General features: G+C 42.6%; 2 protein-coding genes across 3 annotated transcripts in view; one reads left to right on the top strand and one right to left on the bottom strand.

Annotated features, from left to right (window-relative positions):
* The first annotated feature begins 972 nt into the window (after positions 1-972).
* On the top strand, positions 973-9,573 carry MALSU1 (mitochondrial assembly of ribosomal large subunit 1). Its single transcript, XM_054058918.1, has 4 exons — positions 973-1,108; positions 3,931-4,109; positions 7,052-7,133; positions 8,277-9,573. Exons 1-4 carry the CDS (start codon positions 988-990, stop codon positions 8,453-8,455), a joined length of 561 nt encoding a protein of 186 aa, XP_053914893.1. The 5' UTR covers positions 973-987; the 3' UTR covers positions 8,456-9,573.
* A 116-nt stretch (positions 9,574-9,689) lies between these two features.
* The window catches only part of IGF2BP3 (insulin like growth factor 2 mRNA binding protein 3), a 111,242-nt gene continuing 101,148 nt past the window's right edge, over positions 9,690-19,783 (bottom strand). For both annotated transcript variants that reach the window (XM_009570854.2, XM_009570853.2), the window contains 3 exons: positions 17,097-17,228; positions 15,634-15,747; positions 9,690-14,736 (listed from right to left, as the gene is read on the bottom strand). In XM_009570854.2, coding sequence (XP_009569149.1) covers positions 14,635-14,736; positions 15,634-15,747; positions 17,097-17,228 — 348 coding nt within the window. In that variant the 3' untranslated portion in view covers positions 9,690-14,634. The remainder of the gene's footprint in view (positions 14,737-15,633; positions 15,748-17,096; positions 17,229-19,783) is intronic.

Here is a 19,783-nt window from a genome sequence, read left to right as displayed (position 1 = left end):
TTGGATGGGGCCTTGGCAGCCTGATCTAGTGAGAAGCGTCCCTGCCCATGGGGAGAAAGGAAAAACTGTCTGAACAGTCTTTCTTTTACTTCAGTGTCAGTGCAAATGCCAACATCCCCAGCAGAAGGGGTGGAAGGAAACATTTCACCCCAGTAAACACAAATGCTTGAACTTGCTTCGGTCGCAGTATTTATAAGCCTTGACCACATTCTCCATAGCAAAACAAACAGAGCCAGACCACTACCTCTAACACTAGGTAGGAACTACACTGATGCAAAATAGTTTCCCGAGGTAAGAGCATTCATTTCAAACAAGTCACAGCTTTTTAGATAAAATCACAGCCTTTGAAGGAGGGTCCCGATCTCTGACGGGGACGCGCGGGCAGTGTTCACATGGCAGAGCCCACGCTTCGTGCCCGCTCCCCTCAGCTTTCCAGCCACAGCGCAGGGTCGTTACCGCTATCACCGCCCCGTGGCTCAGACACCACCCCCCCCCACACACACACACCGGGACTCCCACAGGGGAATGGGGCCACCCCGGGGCCGCGGAGCCACTCCTCAGAGAGCAGCCACCCCGCATGGGGGTCCCCGTGCCCGCGCACACAGCGCCGGGACCGCGGCGCTCCCGAGGCTGCACGCACAGGGCAGCACCGCCCACCGCCTTGGGAAGGCGCAGCGCGTGCGCGCACGGCGGACGCGAGGCCGCGCCAATGAGATGAAAGGGGCGTGTCCGCCGATGACCAATCGCAAGGCGAGACGCCCTCGAGGGGCGGGGATTGCGGAGGCTCTGCCCGACGGACGGCGAGGCTGCGCCAATGGGATGAAGGGGCGAGTCTGACTCTGACCAATCACAAGGCGCTGCGCCGGGAGGGGCGGGGCTTGAGGAGGCCCTCCCCGACAGTCGGTGTAGATGCGCCAATGGGATGAAGGGGCGTGCCCGCCGCTGGCCAATGGCGGGGCGGGGCGGGGCGGGGCGGGGAGCGGGGCCATGTGGCGGGTGCTGCGCGCGCTGCGGGCTGTGGCGGGGGGCGCCCTGCGGCCGGGGCTGCCCGCGCTCCCCGGGGCTCCCCGCAGGGGCTGGGCGGCGGCGGCGGTAGGCGGCAGAGCAGGTAGGGCCCGGCCAAGGGCGGCGACCAGGGCCTTTGCCCTCCGGTCCGCTTCCCGCGTCGTTGCCGGGCTGAACCGGGCCTGAGGGGCTCTCGGGGGGGGGGGGGGCGCGAAACGGGAGTGGGAGCGCAGAAAGCAGTCGGTGTTAGAGAGAGTGGAACGGTTTGATTTCAGCGAAAGTAGGGTTAAGCTTTCATCCGGGCGGCTGGTTGTTTATTGAAGGTCAGACAGAATGTCCCTCTGACAGCGAGGGTTTCTTTTGCAGCATGGGTTTCTGTATAGCATAAGATTTCTGTGCAGCGTGGGTTTCTGTATAGACCACTTTTTCCAAACAGTGTTTTTCCAGACACTGCTACACTCTGTTTTCTTTTGGAAATGACTGTGTCCTGTGTTCAGTCTGATCTGCGCTGAACAGATTTGTCATCTTCTGTCATCGCCTCTGTCTGGCCGCTTTCCCTCTCAAATGCAAGGTCAGGCAGAGAGCTGGAGCCAGCTCAAATTAGCAAGAGATTTGAGTGTTGTGAAGTTCATAATAACATTAAAATGAGTCCTTGGAGAATGATATAATATGCATAAGATTTCTGGGAAAAATTATATGTATGCAGGTAAGTGAGAAATGCATCCTGTTTCAGTTCTTGTCTCGCTGCTCAACTGATGGTGATCGCTCCCTTGTGCTGCCCAGCCCTGATCAAGGCTGCTTGCTTTCTAAAGCTCCAAAACGAGTCTTAAGAGGGTTTATTTGCCGTTGTTTTCAGTTATCAGGGGATTCACACGGTTCAGCAGCCCCTGTGTAGGGTCTCAGGTAGGGCCGAACGGCAAGGGGTACCTGCACCCCAAGGCCCTGCCTGCACAACCCAGGTCTGTCAAGCGATGCCCAAAGTGAAACGTAACGCCTCAAGGAGAAAGCAGCCGCACATACGTGGGATCTCATCCTGCAGCTGCAGGATGGTCCTGGGGGTGCCTGGTGCGATGGAATTGACCTTGCCTTGGCTGAGAGCGCAGACCTCAAAGTCATGGCATCTGTGCTGAACCAGCGTCACCTTCCAGGTCCTGCTGTAAAGCATAGAATCAAGATGGTTTGGGTTGGAAGGGAGCTTAAAGCCCATCCAGTCTCGACCCCCCTGCCATAGGCAGGGACATCTCCCACTAGATCAGGCTGCCCAAGGCCCCATCCAACCTGGCCTTGAACACCTCCGGGGATGGGGAATCCACAGCTTCTCTGGGCAGCCTGTGCCAGTGCCTCACCACCCTCATTGTGAAGAATTTCTTCCTAATGTCTAGTCTAAATCTTCTCCCTTCCAATTTAAAGCCATTCCCCCTTGTCCTATTATTATGTGCCCTTGTGAACAGTCCCTCCCCAGGTGGCTAGCACAGAGCAAGGGTGCCTGTAGATGGTTTGGGTTGGGAGGGACATTAAGATCATCTAGTACACACAAGAACTTTTGTGAGGGCAGTTGTGGAGGTGTATTTCTCTGATGTAGCCTGGCAAGGAAATTTTCCTGTGTAGGTAAGTTTTAGTAGCACGATGGCTGGTTACAGGTCTTAGCATTGTGTGCATAGAACTGGTTTGTTGTAGCTGTTCTGCAAACCTTATCTAGCCTAGATCTGACCATGACTGGTTTGTGTGGCAGAGAGTGCCTGGGGCTGTTTAGAACATTCATTCTCTAAGTGGGCACCAGAGACTTCACATGTGGCTACCAGGCAAATATTTCACTTTTGTAACCGCTGCATCTGGAGGAGCTGTGGCCACTGCTAATTTTCTGCATGTGTGACCATAGCAAAAGTTGAAAGAGTGCGTGAGTCCCTAAGCTCAAAGGCTTTCATTTACAGAGGTCTGATCCAATTTCTTATCCTCATTCATGCATATAATTATGTGTTGCTATTGTTCTTTTGTTTGGCTTTTTCTTTATATTGGTAAATACAAAGCTTGGCTTTGTGTTGATGCTCGGTCTACACTGGTGTTCGTTTCATAGTGGCAGACATGCATTGCTGACAGATTCAAATTATGCCTTAAGTATGCACACAAGTTGCATCTGTCTAATTAGGGTAAATTAGAAATAAACTGATTTCATGGTGTGAACAGAAGGTAGTTGCACTAATTTACTGGTTTCTAAGCTGGCTGGCTTAAACTGTAAATTTGTCTACAATCTCTTAATCCTCTGTGGCAGAATAGGCAAGGGAAGAAGAAAAAGGGGTGGCTTTACACACTGTGGAAAAAAAAATGTACCTTCATGCTACATCACACCAGCTCCATTTTCAATATATTGATTTAATCTACTTAAGATTTCAGAGCAATTTCATCTTCATGTATTACCAGATGCCTGTTGAAAAGCATTGTTCTAAAATATTTTTAATTTTGTCTGTTGTTTTAATAATGTCTGCTATGGTACTTAGATCTAAGTTTAAGTTAAGCACTTAAATTCATCTTCATTGACAAATATCTGATGATAGCATTGGGAAGGCTGGAATTAGATAAGATCTCTTCCAACGCAAACCATTCTATGATTCTATGATTCTATGATTGCATTGACTTATAAGCGCTAATAACAAAATATGTTACCTAAGAGAGATTCTTATGTTTGCTAACTGCTCTATCTAGTGATAGTGTTATTTACTAGAAGAGCACTTAGGTCTCAACTTCGGTGGTTTTAAAAATGATTTTTAAGAATCTGCAGTTCATGTTATCAGTATTAAAGCAGACTTCATAGTGGGAGGACAGCTCAGGCTGTGATGCAGTTTGTTGCTGTTTGTTGTCATCTCGAGTGGTTGATTTTTGCAATTAAAAATATAAATTGCTGCTGTGTTATTTTTTTGTCTGTTCCAGATACTGCTTTTCCAAAATTCAACATTGACTTTGTTATAGCTTTGCTGAGGCAAGAAAATGCTAAAGACATCTGTGCCATCCAGCTACCTCCAGAAATAAACTACTGTAATTATTTTATAATCGTGAGCGGATCTTCAACACGACATCTCCATGCAATGGCACATTACATGCTAAAAATGGTAAGACAGTTCCTACTACACTCTCTGTACTTTGGGGAATGGTTTTAATCATTGTGAAAGGAATTTCCCCAGGATTGCCCACATAGGGGTGTACCAGGCAAGACGGAAACTAATTATCCTGATGTCATTTAGTCCTGAATACATCTACCAACTAACTGTGCTTTTTCCTTTAGCAGTACTACAATAATTGTAGAGGATATATTTTAAGAGCAGACCCCTCTGTGTTTAGAACTGTGATGACATCAGCACAGTTTGAAGGCTAGAACAACAGTGATGTGAAATGGTGATGATGACCTGTGTCCAATTCTGTCTTACATCCAGCAAGCTCAATAACTATTCCCATTCATACAAAATACCTTAATCTGACTGTTCTCAAACCCTAATCCCTACAGTTTCCGGGTGCTGAGGTAAATTGTAAGGCTAGAAAGAAGACAGCATGTTATGAAGTTCAGGATCCCCTCGTGGGCTTACTAGAGCAAACTGCTGGTTAATTAATAGTCACTGTATTGTGCATGTATAAGAGGAAAGGAGAAGCAACAGCAGAGATACCTTGCACTGTTTGGCTTTGGCAGAGCATGAGCTTTTCAGTACATAAATGGATGTCAGAATAAAAATACAAGTAGAGCTTAGGAGTAAGAACCAGACTTGGTGAGGGAGAAACTTTACAGCCAGAAGAGAGCCAGATGACTGTAACAAAGCACAGTGTGAGGAATATGACTAGCCCCTCTCTCAATTAGCTGTCTGTTCTCTTAACCTGTAGTTTGCCTTGTCTTCACCCACTCTTTCCCTTCATGACCCCATTTTTCCTTTGGCTGTCAGCTTTACTTTCTTCCTTTCAATCCCATTGGTTTCAGCTATGAGACCTGAGGGGGAAAGGAAAGAAGGGGAGATGGCGTTGCTTTTCAGTGCCATTCTGAGCGGGTGAGGAGAGTTTCTTGTGTTCTCCGCAGGAACATCTTTGCCAACTACAATCTTGCCTTAAAGTAGAAGTGGTATCAGTGTGATCTGAATGTTCTAAATTTAAGTGCTTAATGTGTGATCTATTACTTGCATAACTTGCTGGTCTTAAACCAACAGCTCTCTGTCTTCCCAGACCAGGGGAGATCGGGGACTACTACCCACCCTACAAAAACATTCCTGTGCTGCAGCTGGCTACTCCCTCTGGTGGCTGTAAGAGCAGCTCTTTTGCAAGGGCAGAACCTGTAGGGAGGCAGTAGGATCCTTCTGGGCACCCTGAGAAACTAGGAAGCCTGGCCAAGTACTGAGGAGTAGCTGAACTAGTCTGGCATGGAAAATTTTCTAGGCAAAAAGTAAGCTGAAGCTTAAGAAGTAAAGCAGAGCAGGTGCTCAGGAGTGCTGCTAGGCAGCTGGCTAACTTTGCCATTGTCTAAAAAGTTATGGTAATGCATGATTTACTCTCACTAAAATACAGACACTCGTGTAGCATGAGATCCTCCTGCTTTTCTTCCAAGAGTTTATAAATGGCAGTCTCAGCTACTGCTTACCCCTTCCTGTCTGATTTCATCGTAGAGGAGGAAACTCACACTTGTATTTATTATAATCTGTTCACTATTACGCAGCTTTTAAAGACAAGGCTAAAGGAAACTTGTGGTGGAGCTCAGCCTTTCCAATCTTTGTGGCACAGCTGGTGGCAGTGCATGCTGGTCTCTTCAGTATTTCGAGGAAACTTTCAAGAGTCTCAGAAAAATCACCTGCTTTTGAGGATATCTCACAAGCAAATATCTTAAAGAAAAGAATAGTTCTGAATTATATTTTTTAAGTTCTCCATTCTAATTTGTGAACGAGGGTCATTGTCCAGCAGCTAGCATTGTGTGGGAACAACCAGGAACAGCTGCATTTTGTGGTAATTGCTTTCCCAGCGAAGAAGGACTCATCTGCTAGCCAGGTATGCTGTTACAACCTGGTATTTTTGTCTTTCATGGCAAAAAGGAGCGTTAGAGCCATGCAATTTGACTCTGTTTCCTCGTGTTGAAATAAATGTTGTTTGGGCATCTTTTTAATTTCAGCTTGAAAAAGGTTTCCATATTTTTTTGATTGGCTGCTTCAACTGGAAGTAAGGTAAAAATGTGAGTAAAGGAGCTCTGTGAAGACACAACTGATTTAATCCCCCCCTTTTTTTTTTTCTGTTAATGCTTTTTGTAAAGAAACACGTAGATTAAGGCCAGGTCCAAAAGAGACAGTACTTAAGCTTCTGGTTGTCAAATTTCTTCAGCTCTGGTGGGTGCTTAGGTGCTTTATATATGGGGTGGGGAGAGCTGGGCCTCTCAAGCTGTCTCTGTGAAAGCTTACCATGCTGCATAGGAAAGCAAGTACTTTGTCCCAGCTGAGCTTTTGCTGTCCAGCTTCAAGTTACCCTCTCGTCTCTCTTAGCAGTGCTTGGAAACCTGTGTGCTGGTCATGTTTTCCCCTCATCTTGCACTGAGAGTTTACAGTGTGCTTCTCAAGAGGCAGGAGTCTAGTTTAAATGCTTTCTTCATGGTATGGATTGAAACCTGTTTTCTTGCCAAGTGGCATCTCCATTTCTGCATCCTCAACAAGCTTAATGTATGACAACAATGAAAGGAAATAAAACTTAGTGGCAAGGGCAGTTACAGGGAGCCTATAATTGAAAGACTAATGCTAAGCAATTGTAGTCAGTATTCATAAAATTCATAGGTAACTGTATGGAAATTCTGAGTGTTAGAATCCCAGATTTGATACTAGATCCCATTGAGAAATCTATACTGCTTTTCCACTGCTGCAAGCGTGTATTATTCCTTTTTTTTTTTTATGCAGACCCCAGAACAACCATTGAGTAATCTCGCCCATTTCAGATTTAAAACAGCACTAGGCAACTCAGTAAAGTGAAGCTTACCTCTTTGGTTTGAGTGCTTTTAAATAAATGCAAAGTATTTCATTTTCTGCCATTGTTTCTCTCTCAGTACAAGCATCATAAAGAAGAAAGTGATCCTCATACTGTCATTGAAGGGAAAGAGACAGATGACTGGCTGTGCATCGATTTTGGTAAATATTTGTGAATCTGACAAATATGAAATTCTTGATGAGCTCTTCATTGAAGGAAGCATCTTACCCTGAACACTGGTTGCTGTGGAGAGTTCACAATACTGTGCTTGAGAAAGCTGTAGCTACTCTCCAGTGGCTAAAACGGGTCTTAATAAATTGAAGGTAGCAGGAGTGGAAAGAGAAAAGCTATTTCAGTCTATTTTCTCAGGTTTTTATAATCCCTGTCTGGAGGAGTCGTGGCACTCTGTGCTGCCCTAGGAGAGAGCTTTTGAACAGACTTTTCTGCTGTCTGGATCATACCATGACATGGGGTAAAACCTCAGTCCCAAGAAACTACATTTAATTCTTTATAAGTGTGAAACTCTACACAAACATGAAAGACTTTGCATTCAGAAAGCATTTTCCCCTCTATGCTAGCTCTAGAATCTCACCCTCTAACTTTGTGTCATGGCTTAAAAGCATTGGTGGGTGAGGAGCACTGCAGACAGTGATGTTAAACCTTAGTTACTTTACTGTCAATTAGTTTGACAGTTATAACTGAAAAGCAATTGAAAGTTAAGGGCATAATTAGAAAAAAGTGCATTAGGAGTGCACTGTGATTAACATTCTCCACTATTATTTGCAGAGAATTAATGAAAAGCCTTAGGAAAAAATCAATCCATGAACACTTGGCCCTGTTTCATCATAAAACCCATCTGAGAAATGAGCGACACATACCTAAGGAACATTAATTGGCTATAGCTTAATCTTGTTAGTAATACAGGAAAGATGAAAGTCCATCTGTAACCTTAGGGAGGGGACTCTTCTAAGAAAAGTTTCTTTCAGCTTACTTCCCTCTGTCTCCGAGACATCATAACTTCTTTGGTCTGGAGTCTTGTGTGATAGTGTTTAAATTAAAACCACAATAGTGTCCCTCTCATCTTGGAGGCTGCAGTCTTGGAGGCTTTTGAAGGACTGACCATTTCCCGATTGTTCAAGAACTGGAATCAGCAAGAAGAGACCTCCATCTCTGGCCAGATCTAACAGCTGACCTGTTAGATATGGACAGAACAGGGGTGGAAGGCTTGAACTCTTTGTGCAGCTGGAAGCATATTAGTGCTTTATAGTTCACATTAACTTACTGTGAATTTATTTTTTGTACAGGTAGCATGGTGGTGCATTTCATGCTGCCAGAGACAAGAGAAACATATGAATTGGAGAAGCTATGGACTCTTCGTTCCTATGATGACCAGTTAGCACAGATAACTCCACAGTCACTGCCAGAAGACTTTATATTTGAACTAACTCCTAACAGCAGTGATCATCTTGAGACAAGAACCTAATGCAGCTGCTGAGTAGAAAGAGAAATGAGTGTGCCTTCACGGATCTGAGAGGCAGCAGTCTTGATAACTGACTGAACAGGCCCTATATTTATCAGTACAAAACCGTGTTTATTGGATTTGCCTAGGTACAAACTACAAAAATTATCAGAATGATTAAGGTTAGAAAAGACCCTTAAGATCCAGTCCAACCATAAAATGTCAAAGGAGGAATCCAGTCATTAAGGGGCTTCTTTTGGGAGTCACTGTCTCAGTGGAGTTTGCAGTGGTAAGAGGAGGACAAAGACAGCTGCTTAAGCTCCTTACTCTGAAACTCATGCACAGCCTCTACAGTAACTGGTTTTTCTGGTATCTTTGAGAGGCCTGGCTGCAGTGGCAATGCAAAAGACTGGAGTGTTGTGAGGGACAACTATAAGCAGTATAGTTTAGATGAGGCTCCTTGTATTTAGTCATTTGCATCTGGTCACGATGAATCAAGTCATAAAAGCCAAGAGCAGCAGTAACAAAGAAGTGTGTCTTAAGTTAATAGAACAGTCAGTTTTTCAGCCAAGGCCAGTCAGTGTTTAATAATAATAATAAAAATAAAAAACCCCGAAGAGCTTCCATTCCTTGTCTTGATGTTAAAACATTTGGCTCATGTTAAGTGTGCAGTTGCCCCCTTTCCTAGTTTTTCTCTTGCCTAGCTTCTGGAAAAGGATGCTGAAGCAACACACTATAGCAGTGTACACCTTCAGCATCTTGGAAGTGGGCAAAAGTAGTTCTAGAGGAAGCCCTTACTCAGCAGTACTTGTTGTTGATGGACTTGAGTATTTTTAGAAGTCACTGTGCAGTGTGTTCTTACTGCGTGGTCTGATAACCAGTTAGAAGAGCTTCAAGATGGTAACAAAACTTGTCTGTGTAAAAGCAAGATGCTTTTCTCCTGTACAGGAGAGGGCTTTCATCATGAGATTAGGATCTTTTCCTTCTGGAGAATCTTCCTCTGCCATACAGGAACAGAACATCCTGAGGGTAATCACTGTTTTCCTCCATTGTCCCACAAATTACTTCAAGCTCTGTCTGCATCTCTTCCCTGTACAGCAGCTACTGATTATAATGCTCAGAGAAAGTGACCTTGGTTTTCACTCATGTGGTTGGGTAGTTTGGGAGGAAGGGGCGGGGGGGGGGGGGATGTTTGGGTTCTTCAATAAAAAATAAATAAATTGGAAAACACATGACAAGAACCTTTCTCCCTCCTTTCAGGCTGGTCAGGTTTTCATGCTGTGTCTGCCCTTTGTTCTTTCAGGAATAACCGCTCATGAGTTCACCTGCTCTTTGTTACGAGGCAGTAGATAGTTCTGCAAATGAAGTGAGGAGCATTTATTAAACATAGTTAAACTATGCAGATGAAACATCTTTGCCCACAAAATGAAGGGATTGTTGGGAAACCTGACTGCAGAGAAGGATTTTCAGAATGCTTCAAGATACTTGGCAATAAGTAATCCACACGAGAAAAAGATAACCTTGGCTGTCTTACAGAGTGATGGGTTCTAAATCAGGCATTTCCTCCTAGGAGGGATACGTAGGAGTAACTTTGGATCATTCCCTGAAACCATTTGCCTTTTACTGCTGCTGCTGAAGATAAGTAATACGTGATGAATAGAGGCAGGTTCAGCAAACATGCCATTATATGAACCCACATTTAGTAACAAGAACCATATCCAGTATCTCATCTCAAAGAGCACAGTAACAAAAGGAGCACCCAGAAAGGAACAGTAAGACACAGGGAACAGCTTCCATATGAACAGACTCGGGCTCTCGCAGTTGTCAAGGGGTAATACTCTGCAAGACAGGACCAAAAAAAAACCCATCAAATGAACTGAGCAGACAAAACCCTAGTAAAATAAATGAAAAAGCATAACTGAATTTACAGCCAAGGCACATTGTGAGGAGTTCTGTGCAACATCCACTGGTTGCTATTAAATAATCAGAAGAGAGAGCTCAGGAAAAGAACTTCCCTCATCCCATTTAAGAGAAGCAGTCATCATTGGGGCCAAGCGACTGCAAAGCCGCAGCCAGGTTACCAGCCTGACTTGGTGAGCGTTTGGCCTGACCCTCTTAAAAGCTGGGACGTAGGAGTTAACAAAGATAGTCTGGATGACCTTTGCTGTGCAAAGTCAAACCTCCCTTGGAAGAAAAACATTTGGAAATGGCTTCAGTTCTATGGATAAGGTGATTAATGTGTAAAATAAAAATACTGAGCAGCTTGTCAACGAGTCTATAGACTCATCCTGTACAGAGGTGAATGCAGGTTTGGCTCTGTGCAGGATCCCTTGGTGATGGGATGAACAGGAGAAACTTGTATTAATATTTTGCCAATTTCCTGCTCTACATTTGAATAACTTCGTCATGGAGCAGTGTTTGCTTTCATTGGTTGAGCTCACGTCTCTTACAGCCCAGCTTGATGCTTGCTCCACAATTTTTCACGTTCATTTAAAAATCCTCTGCCCTAGTACCACGTTGAGCCCACGCCGTCCTGCACAGCATCCATGCTTCAGTTAACAGAAACCAACACAAGGAGCGCATGCCTTGGAAATTGCAGCTTAGGAATAAAAAGCTTTGGCAGGTTAGAAGCAAATAAAAGCATCATGATTAAGCGAATGCTTAAAACAGTTGGGGGTTTAGCTCTCACAAATGCACCAGTGATACAGAGAAAGGCTTAACTCATGTTTCTCTAATGACAGGGGTGCCAGTTCAGAGTTGATATCTCAATACTGGAAAAAATGAGCCAGGAGTTCCCTGAGAAATCCCTGCAAAACCCTATGCAGTGTCTTCTACAGGCATCGTTTCTTCAGTTCCCTCTTTCTGGTGGCTGGTCCCAGTGAATGAGCTCTGAAGACAAGCGGGAGGGTGCAAGAGTTTGGAAAACAGGTTTGGTTTTCCACTCTTCTTTAAGAGATACTGAATTATATTATCCATGACTCTCCTTCATGCCCCAACCCCTCCCTCTCACCCTAAAGGGTTCACAGTTTAGCATCTAGTCTCATTTCTATTCCAGATAATGATAACAAGGATCTGAATGGAGAAGTGGTACCACCTCACCGGCAAGTGCTGTGTGTTTGGGTGGTGGTAGGAGTGAGAGAGAGGTTGCCATCACTTTTTCTTGCCAGTGTGCCCGCTTCTGCCTATCCAGGCTTCTAGGGCCACGTTCATTACACAGCTTCAGCACGCTGCTAGCATCGAAGACTGGGTAAAAGCAGCCAAAAAAGAAAGTTTAACTGCAATTCAGATCTCACTTCAAACCTGTGAAGGATTCCTTCGTATCTGCCCTGGGTCAGGACTGCTGACTACACATCCCTTCCACAGCCAATCAGCCCAAGCTAGATGTGTAAGGCTGAAGCCATCAGCTACCGGTTGTACTACAGCCTGTAGAGCATCGTTATGTAAGAGGGAAAACGTTAATTATAAGCCACAAAAGTCATTGCTTATTATTGGGAAGCGCAAACATTGTGTTCTGACTGCTGGATGCCCTGACAGCTATAGGATACCTGGGGGTGACTGCATCCTTATCCAGTTATTATGGACAGAATGCAAACTTGATCCAAGCACCGTAACTATTTAGAACAGTCTGTCCCTATGCCTCATTAGTTTAAAAACACACCACACAACTTAATCTGATGATAGGAGTTAAACTCTTTATTCCATTCAGAGGCATCTGGCAAGTGGAGCTGCATTGGGGGGCACATTACAGATGAAAAATGATCCATACTTTGTGGAAATTGAAATCATTTACAGTATTTACTTTCTAGCTATTCCCAAATACTCCAAATTACCAAGTCTCAATTGAAAAGAAAAAACATGATTTACCATACTAAGTCTAGAAATTTAAGAAATGACAGTATTTAAATCAGCAGATGTAAATGCAGCGCCTACTCGTAAAGTAATTTTTATGGAAAATAATGAAGTCAAATCCTTCTCAAATGTTAAGAAAGGAACATCAGACTGACTTAAGCCTCAACAAAAGTTAAAATGCTATGACTTTTCATACTTCAGTAATTTTAAATTCATTGTAAGAAAAAAAAGTTATCCTAAAGGCTAGATGAAGGTCACTGTCAAAAAAGGAAAAGAAACTCATTTTTCTTTGCTAAAACTACAACATAAGTCTGTGGTTTTTAAACCAATTAGTAAAGAAGAGATGCAGGAAAAAACACTTCAGACCATTTTCAAAATTATCTAATCTGTACAACAATGATCTTTGGGAAAATTATCTAGTCTATGTAGTAATGCCTCTATTTCAACATGAACCTAAGAGGTAGATAACAAAATGATGAAACAAATGTTTTTGCTCGTTGTGCCCCTCAAATCAGTGCAGCATGGTGATTCTGATCATCTCATGCACAAAAAACATCACAAAAAAAGGTTCAGAGGTAATAGCATGGCTCTGTCGACCACACACATACAGGCGCGCGCGCGCACACACACACACAGCAGTCTTTATGCACCATGTGTTGCCACATTTTTTTTTTCTTCTTAAACTGAGGTAGACTGAAGTTTATTGTAGAAACTTGAATGTGTCACTATTACCACAATCATCATTCAAATTACATTCGGCAATTAAAAAATTTGGTAACTTTCCTGTTATCCCTGCCTTTTGATGTTTGTTTGTTTTTGTTTTTTTCTTCTCTAATGGTTGGTTGCAGAACGTGCATAAATCCTGCTGCATCTATTATAAGCCAGGCTAGAGAGGTTGTTGGTTTTTCTTTTTCTTGTAATAGTTTTTAAAACCTTCAAAGTGGCTTAGTGTGGCCCATAACAGCGGCTGGATATGTAAACTTAGCCTTTCATTATCTTTCAATGTGATCAAACACTGTTTGACCTTCCCCCATCGTGGTAACTGAAAGCAGTATGATGCGATCTGCAGACAGCAGAGACCCTCCTGGCCTCCTGTACGCTCTAGCAGATCGAGTGTTCTATCAAACTGAAGATGAAGCTTGCTCTTTGAACAAAATGGCAAAGTCCAAATGGGCTGCAAATGGTTAAATGTAGCATTATTAGGTAGTGATGGTCAAAGGCACAAAGGGTTCATGCATTCAATCAAGTAGCACAAAAAAAAATTCAGCCTCTTGCAGCCTTCTAAATTTTTCCCCCAACCCCAGCCTCTTGCCATCACTTCCTTGTCCTGTTCCCAAAAAAGTACCGTCACAAACTTTTTCATCCCATCTTAAAAGAAAACTAAACGGCATTGCTGCTATCAGAATGTTGGCATCATTCGCTATCTTTTGAACATTCACTGAATTTTTTTTTTTTTTTTAAACAAATGATGGTGTTGAAGCCCCCAGAAAACCTGAGGCTGTGTTTTTTTTACCCACCTTACTCCCATCAGCCAGCAGCTAGAAGTGCTCTACTATATTTTTCCCCAGTAAGTCTGCAAGAACTCCTGGCTGGTGGCTGATCAAATTTTAATTTTTTTTTAAAAAAATAAAATGCTCAAGAACTATTAGCTTTATAAAGTATACAAAATACCAAAAAAAAAAGCAAAAAAGGAACAATTTCTCATTGAGGTACTAAATGCCTGAGGTAGTTTAGTAAAATGCATATTTATCTTTTTATGCCCTGGCCAACACCATTCAACACTTCCCTTAGGTTATTTATGGCAGTGTCATGTAAAAATGCAACCAAATTCTTTTTAAAAAATGCCACTTATTTCAACGTTGGGACTAACACTTAAACTCTTTGTCGATACCCTTGCTCTAACCCTAGCCCACCCACAATCCCACCCTCCAAATGTGTTTCTTCTCTTACAACGGGACTTATAAGAGCAATGCCTTTTCTTTTTTTGTTGTTGGTTTTTTTCTTTTCTTTTTTTTTTTAACCAGTGAACTCAGAAGAGAAAGCTTCATTAAACCAAGTTCTAAAATTGTTGGGGAATAATAAGAACAATAAAAAAGACTAACGAGTTTATGTTAAATTGTGAGAATAGAACAAAAGGGAAGTGAAGGGGTCCTTATTTTAAAGCTGGGTTTCAAAAGTTTGAGAGAGCCTAAAGAATACATTCTCAGAGACAGCGTTCAACGGTTGCCTGGTCCTCGAACAGGTGATTGGCTTGGTGGATCTTCTGCATAACTTCAACAGGTGCTCACCACCCGTCTGTCGCACAGTCTGTCTTTGGTCTGGCATCTGTCTCTGATGGGCCATTTCCTAAACCTTTATTTTCGTCTCGGCTGAGGCTGTCCGCTTTGCAATGTTTTTTGCTGTTGCTGCTGCCTTCTTACCTGAGCCAGTATTTCCTGAATTTTCCTCTGAGCAAGCTGAAGGACACAAAGAAGAAACAACCCATCATGACGCCATGCTACAGTGATTGCTGTTTACAAGTGACTACAGATGCTACTGGGATTAAGAAAATCTGGAACAACTAAATTCCTCGTACCAACAAGATTACTCGTCAGTTAAAATACACTTGAGTTAGTCATGATGTACAACTTAATTTTCCTTCTTTTTCCACCTACCACAGCTACCCACATAGTCAGTTTTCACATCTGTAATACAGAAAGCACGAGCATAGAAAGATGACTACCAATGGTAACACTATTGAAGCTACAGGCAACGTTCATTTTACTCCTCTGGAGATACTCATGTTTTATAACCACCGCTCCATTAATAGAGTGCATAGTTGCTTTATACACCAGGGAATCCAGGTGGTCAGACTTACAGGACTTTGCAACCCTCCTGTCTCCTTTCTGATCTACAAGTCACCTGTAGCAAAGTATCAAAAGGAACTGGTCTGAACTCAGAGTAAAGAATCTTGTGATCCTTTTCTTTATGATATTAAGTCAACAGATCGGGAGATGTCGACAAATTGCATACAAGGGTGCTGTTCTTGTCAGGTACTATAAGATGGCTTGTATCGCCCATCTGAATTTCAGTCCAATCACAACTTGGGTTTTCTTTTGCTTTGAAAGCTTCAGCAGCACTAGAGCCTACATATATCTCTAGGAGAATTTAAGGCAATTGTTTTACATATGTAACAGTGCAATGTCATTATACATTTCTTGCAGGCACGAGAAAAGTTTATTGCAGCAAGTCAATGAGAGGAGTTGGGCTTTCTGTATCCTGAGTAAAAGTCTTCGATCCCTTGGCTCTGCACATGGTTATAAAAGACTGCGGAAGCATCAAGATAATGCAGAAATTCATTTCAGTCATCCTACCTGGCATGCATAGAAGTGACCAGTTATTTTCACAACCACCTGATCATTTTCATCAGGTGTCTGGTCACGAGGGACTACAACTTCTGCACTTGTCAAGTTCTGAAGCTCATTTACCTACAAATAGAGAGTAAAAGTCAGAAAACCTTAAACAATTATCCCACAACCACCAAGGCTCAAAATATACTGCTGACCACAGAAACATAACCCTCTAAGTAACATTTAAGTAAGAAACCCACTAACAGAAAGCATTTTTTTTCAGCAGTGCGCACTCGGCAAGATGAGCCGCTCACGTCTCCAACATAAATTAGCACCAAGTTCTCTAGGTTTGTAGAAGTGTTTCAAAGACTAAATACAACACACAGAAGGTGTTAAATACATGACTTAAAAAAGCAAATAGATGCCACAGTGCTTACAGTTGAGTTTAAAAGTTTAAGGTCAGAAAACTCATACAACATAATGTAGGGAAGGAAGAAAAAGATGGCAAAGTATTTATACCTTTTTCCCTTGAAAAACCTCCACAAGATGGAGAACCGAAACAGAACAATGAGAAGCGCCCAAACTATTTTCAGCAGCCTGTTTCATATTATTAGTTAGAGGTAAGGTTAGACTCTTTCTCCCATTTATACTCATTTTATTTTATAAATACAGAGCATTATTTAATAAAAAAATGCTTTACATTAATATATTTTCAGAGATGTTTGCCCTTAAACCTCTTATCACTGCAAATAATGAAAGAGGCTCCTGATGCTTAGTTTCAAGACCCCATTGTACTCAAGGATGGAGACCCAAGACTGAACCATTTCTTTGCAAACACCACCTAGATCTGACTTAGAACCACGTGAAAATAGAGTGCCAGCATCTTTTCAGGACTACAATCTCAGGGATGTTACTGTATGCACCAAGCTGAGCCTAAGAAATACCAAAATAAGTTGCAACAAAGATATATCTCAGGGGCTTTTTATAACATTGAGGTCTGGACATGTCTTATTTTCCTACCACTTATTTAGAAATTAAGCTTTCACTCAGTTTTGGCCAGAAATGCCCCCTTTGGACTCACTGCATTTGATTTTTAATTAAACAAGATTTGTGAAAACTTTTGCAAAATTTGGCACAAGCTAAGGCTCACAGAAACAGGTCTTGAGTAGGAAACTTATTCATTCAAAACATAAGAACTACATCTCGATTAATAAAAGCTCTTCAGATCAGGCTGTGACTAGCGATTTTTATTAGATTTAGTTTTGGATGAAATAAATCAATCATTCTATGAGATCAGCTTCTCTTGACTCCAATACTAGAAAAAAAGGAAAGCTTAACAAGTGCAGCTAAGAAAACAGCACCTGCTTGAATGTGACTTCAAAGCACTGGCTGTTGGTTAGCTACGTGTTTAAGCCTTACTCACACATACACATACAAAATAAGAAACAGAACTGAACAACACTGAAAGGTTTATTTTGGCTACTTACTGTTTTGCCTCCTTTCCCAATAACTCTACCAGCAGCATAGGATGGCACTTTTATATGAGCCTCAAGTTTCACTTCTTCTTTAGGTCCAAAGAAATTTTCTTCTTTAAGTTTTCCATAGATTCTCCCTTGAGCCTGCAAAAATGTTTTTGGTTAGAAAACGCTCTCCCTGAAATCTAGTTAACTTCAAGAAGTTCCACAGAAAGAAGAGTTCTCAGTAAACAGCCCTGACAAAGCGTTTTCCCTAATAAATACAGCAACTATTTTTCCAAAAGAAGTCTTTGTGCCAAACTAGGAAGCACAGCTGTGCGACTTTAGGCTGCATGACAAACCAGGTGCAATTTAGCAGAGATCATTCTTTTAAAAGCAGCATTTCTACTGAAAGGCAAAATAATAAACTACTGCATCTCTGTAGAAGTAAAGAGCAGTGGAGAGAAGGACTACCTGGCTGAAGCTTTCATGACACCCAGAAGCACAAAATACAATTGTCTCAGAAACCCATTCTTTTAAAGATGTTAAACTAAGCGGGGAGGGGGCGAAAGGCTACCCACTCCCCAAACAAGTCATGGGATAAAGACTCCAATTAGAGCAAACAGCTTCCTTTCACAATCCATTACAAAGTGTTGTTTAAAAAGACAAATCTGAGCTTGCCCAGTCTTTTAAAGTGAAAAAACAAATTGCTCAGATCTAAATAGCACCATGGGTACAGTATCACTCTGATCAGCACACAATTCCCTTTGCTGCGAAACACACAAGTGCCAGGTAGCAAGAATAATGTCCACTAAGCTCATGAATATTGCTGATTTTTAAACACATTCCTTATCCTCTGTTCATCAGTGAATTCTTCAGTAATGATATCCTCTACTCTGCATCTCGTAAAAACATCGAAAGAACATTTCTATTGAGAAACTGAAGAAAGAAAAGACCATAAAACTGTGACCACAAAGCCTTTCCATTTCAGATTCTTTATCAACTTCTCTAAATCACGCTCATCAACCCTGACACTGTGTACACACTAAATCCACTCATCTTACAGACCACCACACTGCAATGGGAAATGAAAAGTCCCAAAAGACTGCATGATGTGATAATTACTTTAAATATCACCAGCTTATTTTATCTTATTTCTAGCTCATGTTATAAAAGCCTACTCAAGTTCATGTTACTCTAGAATGGGTAAGATTAAAGACCTTGTGACCTTGGAGCTGAGAGTACTCAGTATTTTGGAAAAGTCAGACCCCACCCGAAGAGTATGGAAAAATCTGTAGCACGTGGCTTTCACCTAAGGTGAGACAGTACAAGGCAAATGACCCCGACACAAGACAAAAGCTGTCATATTTCCAGTGAGACAAAAGATTACCTAAAAAAGCCATACGAAAACTCAGTACAATCACTATGTTCTAGATTAACAGAGATTCCTGCTCCAGGAAAGCACTTCAAAAGGGTTTGCCAAGAGCAGATAAACTACCACTCCCAGCCATCCTCTTGAGCTGGAGATTTTGAAACTATTTCCAGATTCGTTAGAGAGAATATCATTTCAATAGCAATGCTTTTTGTGTGCATAACACCTCGACAACCTGCACAGGCTGCAGGGCTCAGTGAGAGGTATCACAGCAAAAAAGAATTCATTACTACTGAATTATAAAGGAAAGTGGGATGTTGACTTCTTAAATATTAGATGCATTCCCAATATCCCAAATCTTTCAGCTCTTCAGAAAGCCTTTAAGAAAAGGAAACAACCCAACTGAGCTGCGCCTCCTTCACAGTAAAATAGTGGCTGAAATGTCTGTGCTAGATTCCACTTTGCTTGCACATGTGCCAGACGCAAGGCAATATGATCATCTCTGCATATTGGTGTCACGGGTATGCCTTAACTCTGGGGAGCACTGCAGCAGAGCCCATAAACAGTGGCATATTCTCTTCCTGTTGTCTTGCTAATAAATAGCCCTGCACACCACAACATCCTCAGGCTACTGCAGCGGAGAAAGAAAGGGGTGCAGCCACTGCAGCTACCACTGACATGAATCACAGACAGCAAAACACAATGTAGTAGGGAAAGGATGCCAGACTCTCAGACTCTGGGATGACATCGCCTCTCCAAGAGCTGGCTAATCATATGAACAGCAGCTATTCCCTCTTCAAGTTGTCGTTCACCTAGATTAGGTTCTTGGTGCTTAACAAGAAATAGCCTATGCTCAAAGAGAGAGGGATGATCCTTCTTAAACAGAACTTACGGACAGTGTTACCAAAGCTTAGCCCTGACTGCAAGGTATGCTTCAGGTTAACAGCGATGATAAAAGAAGGGTCTGAACTGCCCATCTCAGTCAAGAGACCATTGCTCAAAGAGCAGTAAAAGACTACAACAACTGAAGCTGCAAGAAGCCCCAAGAGACTATGCCTCTCCTTCACAAAACCAGCACACTCAGAAGCACTGGCTTGTGCTAATACATTGATCCCTCTTTGCAAGCAGAAGCCCAGGTGTAGAGGAGTGACTGATTGATGTGGTTTTAAATGTTAGTTACGGGGTGCAGAAAAGGGAGACTTCCCTCCTTGCATGATCCAGGTCAGGGAGAAGATCTGGCAAAAGAACTGTGGGATTTCAGTTCTATCTTAGGGAGAAAGCTTAAGGACAAGCCTTTGCCTACATGAAAATTCAGGATAAGGGACACCCAAAACTACTTCAGCCTGCT

The sequence above is a fragment of the Cuculus canorus genome, chromosome 2 (genome assembly GCF_017976375.1).
Source record: "Cuculus canorus isolate bCucCan1 chromosome 2, bCucCan1.pri, whole genome shotgun sequence".
Lineage (NCBI taxonomy): Eukaryota > Metazoa > Chordata > Aves > Cuculiformes > Cuculidae > Cuculus > Cuculus canorus.
Note: the sequence above shows the minus strand (reverse complement) of the source record. Positions and strands in the feature narration are given on the sequence as shown.

Coding starts and splice junctions, on each gene's coding strand:
- MALSU1 (XM_054058918.1), top strand. CDS start 988: ATGTGGCGGGTGCTGCGCGCGCTGCGGGCTGTGGCGGGGGGCGCCCTG. Junction 4,110..7,051: donor CACATTACATGCTAAAAATG/GTAAGACAGTTC, acceptor TTTCTCTCTCAG/TACAAGCATCATAAAGAAGA. Junction 7,134..8,276: donor CTGGCTGTGCATCGATTTTG/GTAAATATTTGT, acceptor TTTTTTGTACAG/GTAGCATGGTGGTGCATTTC.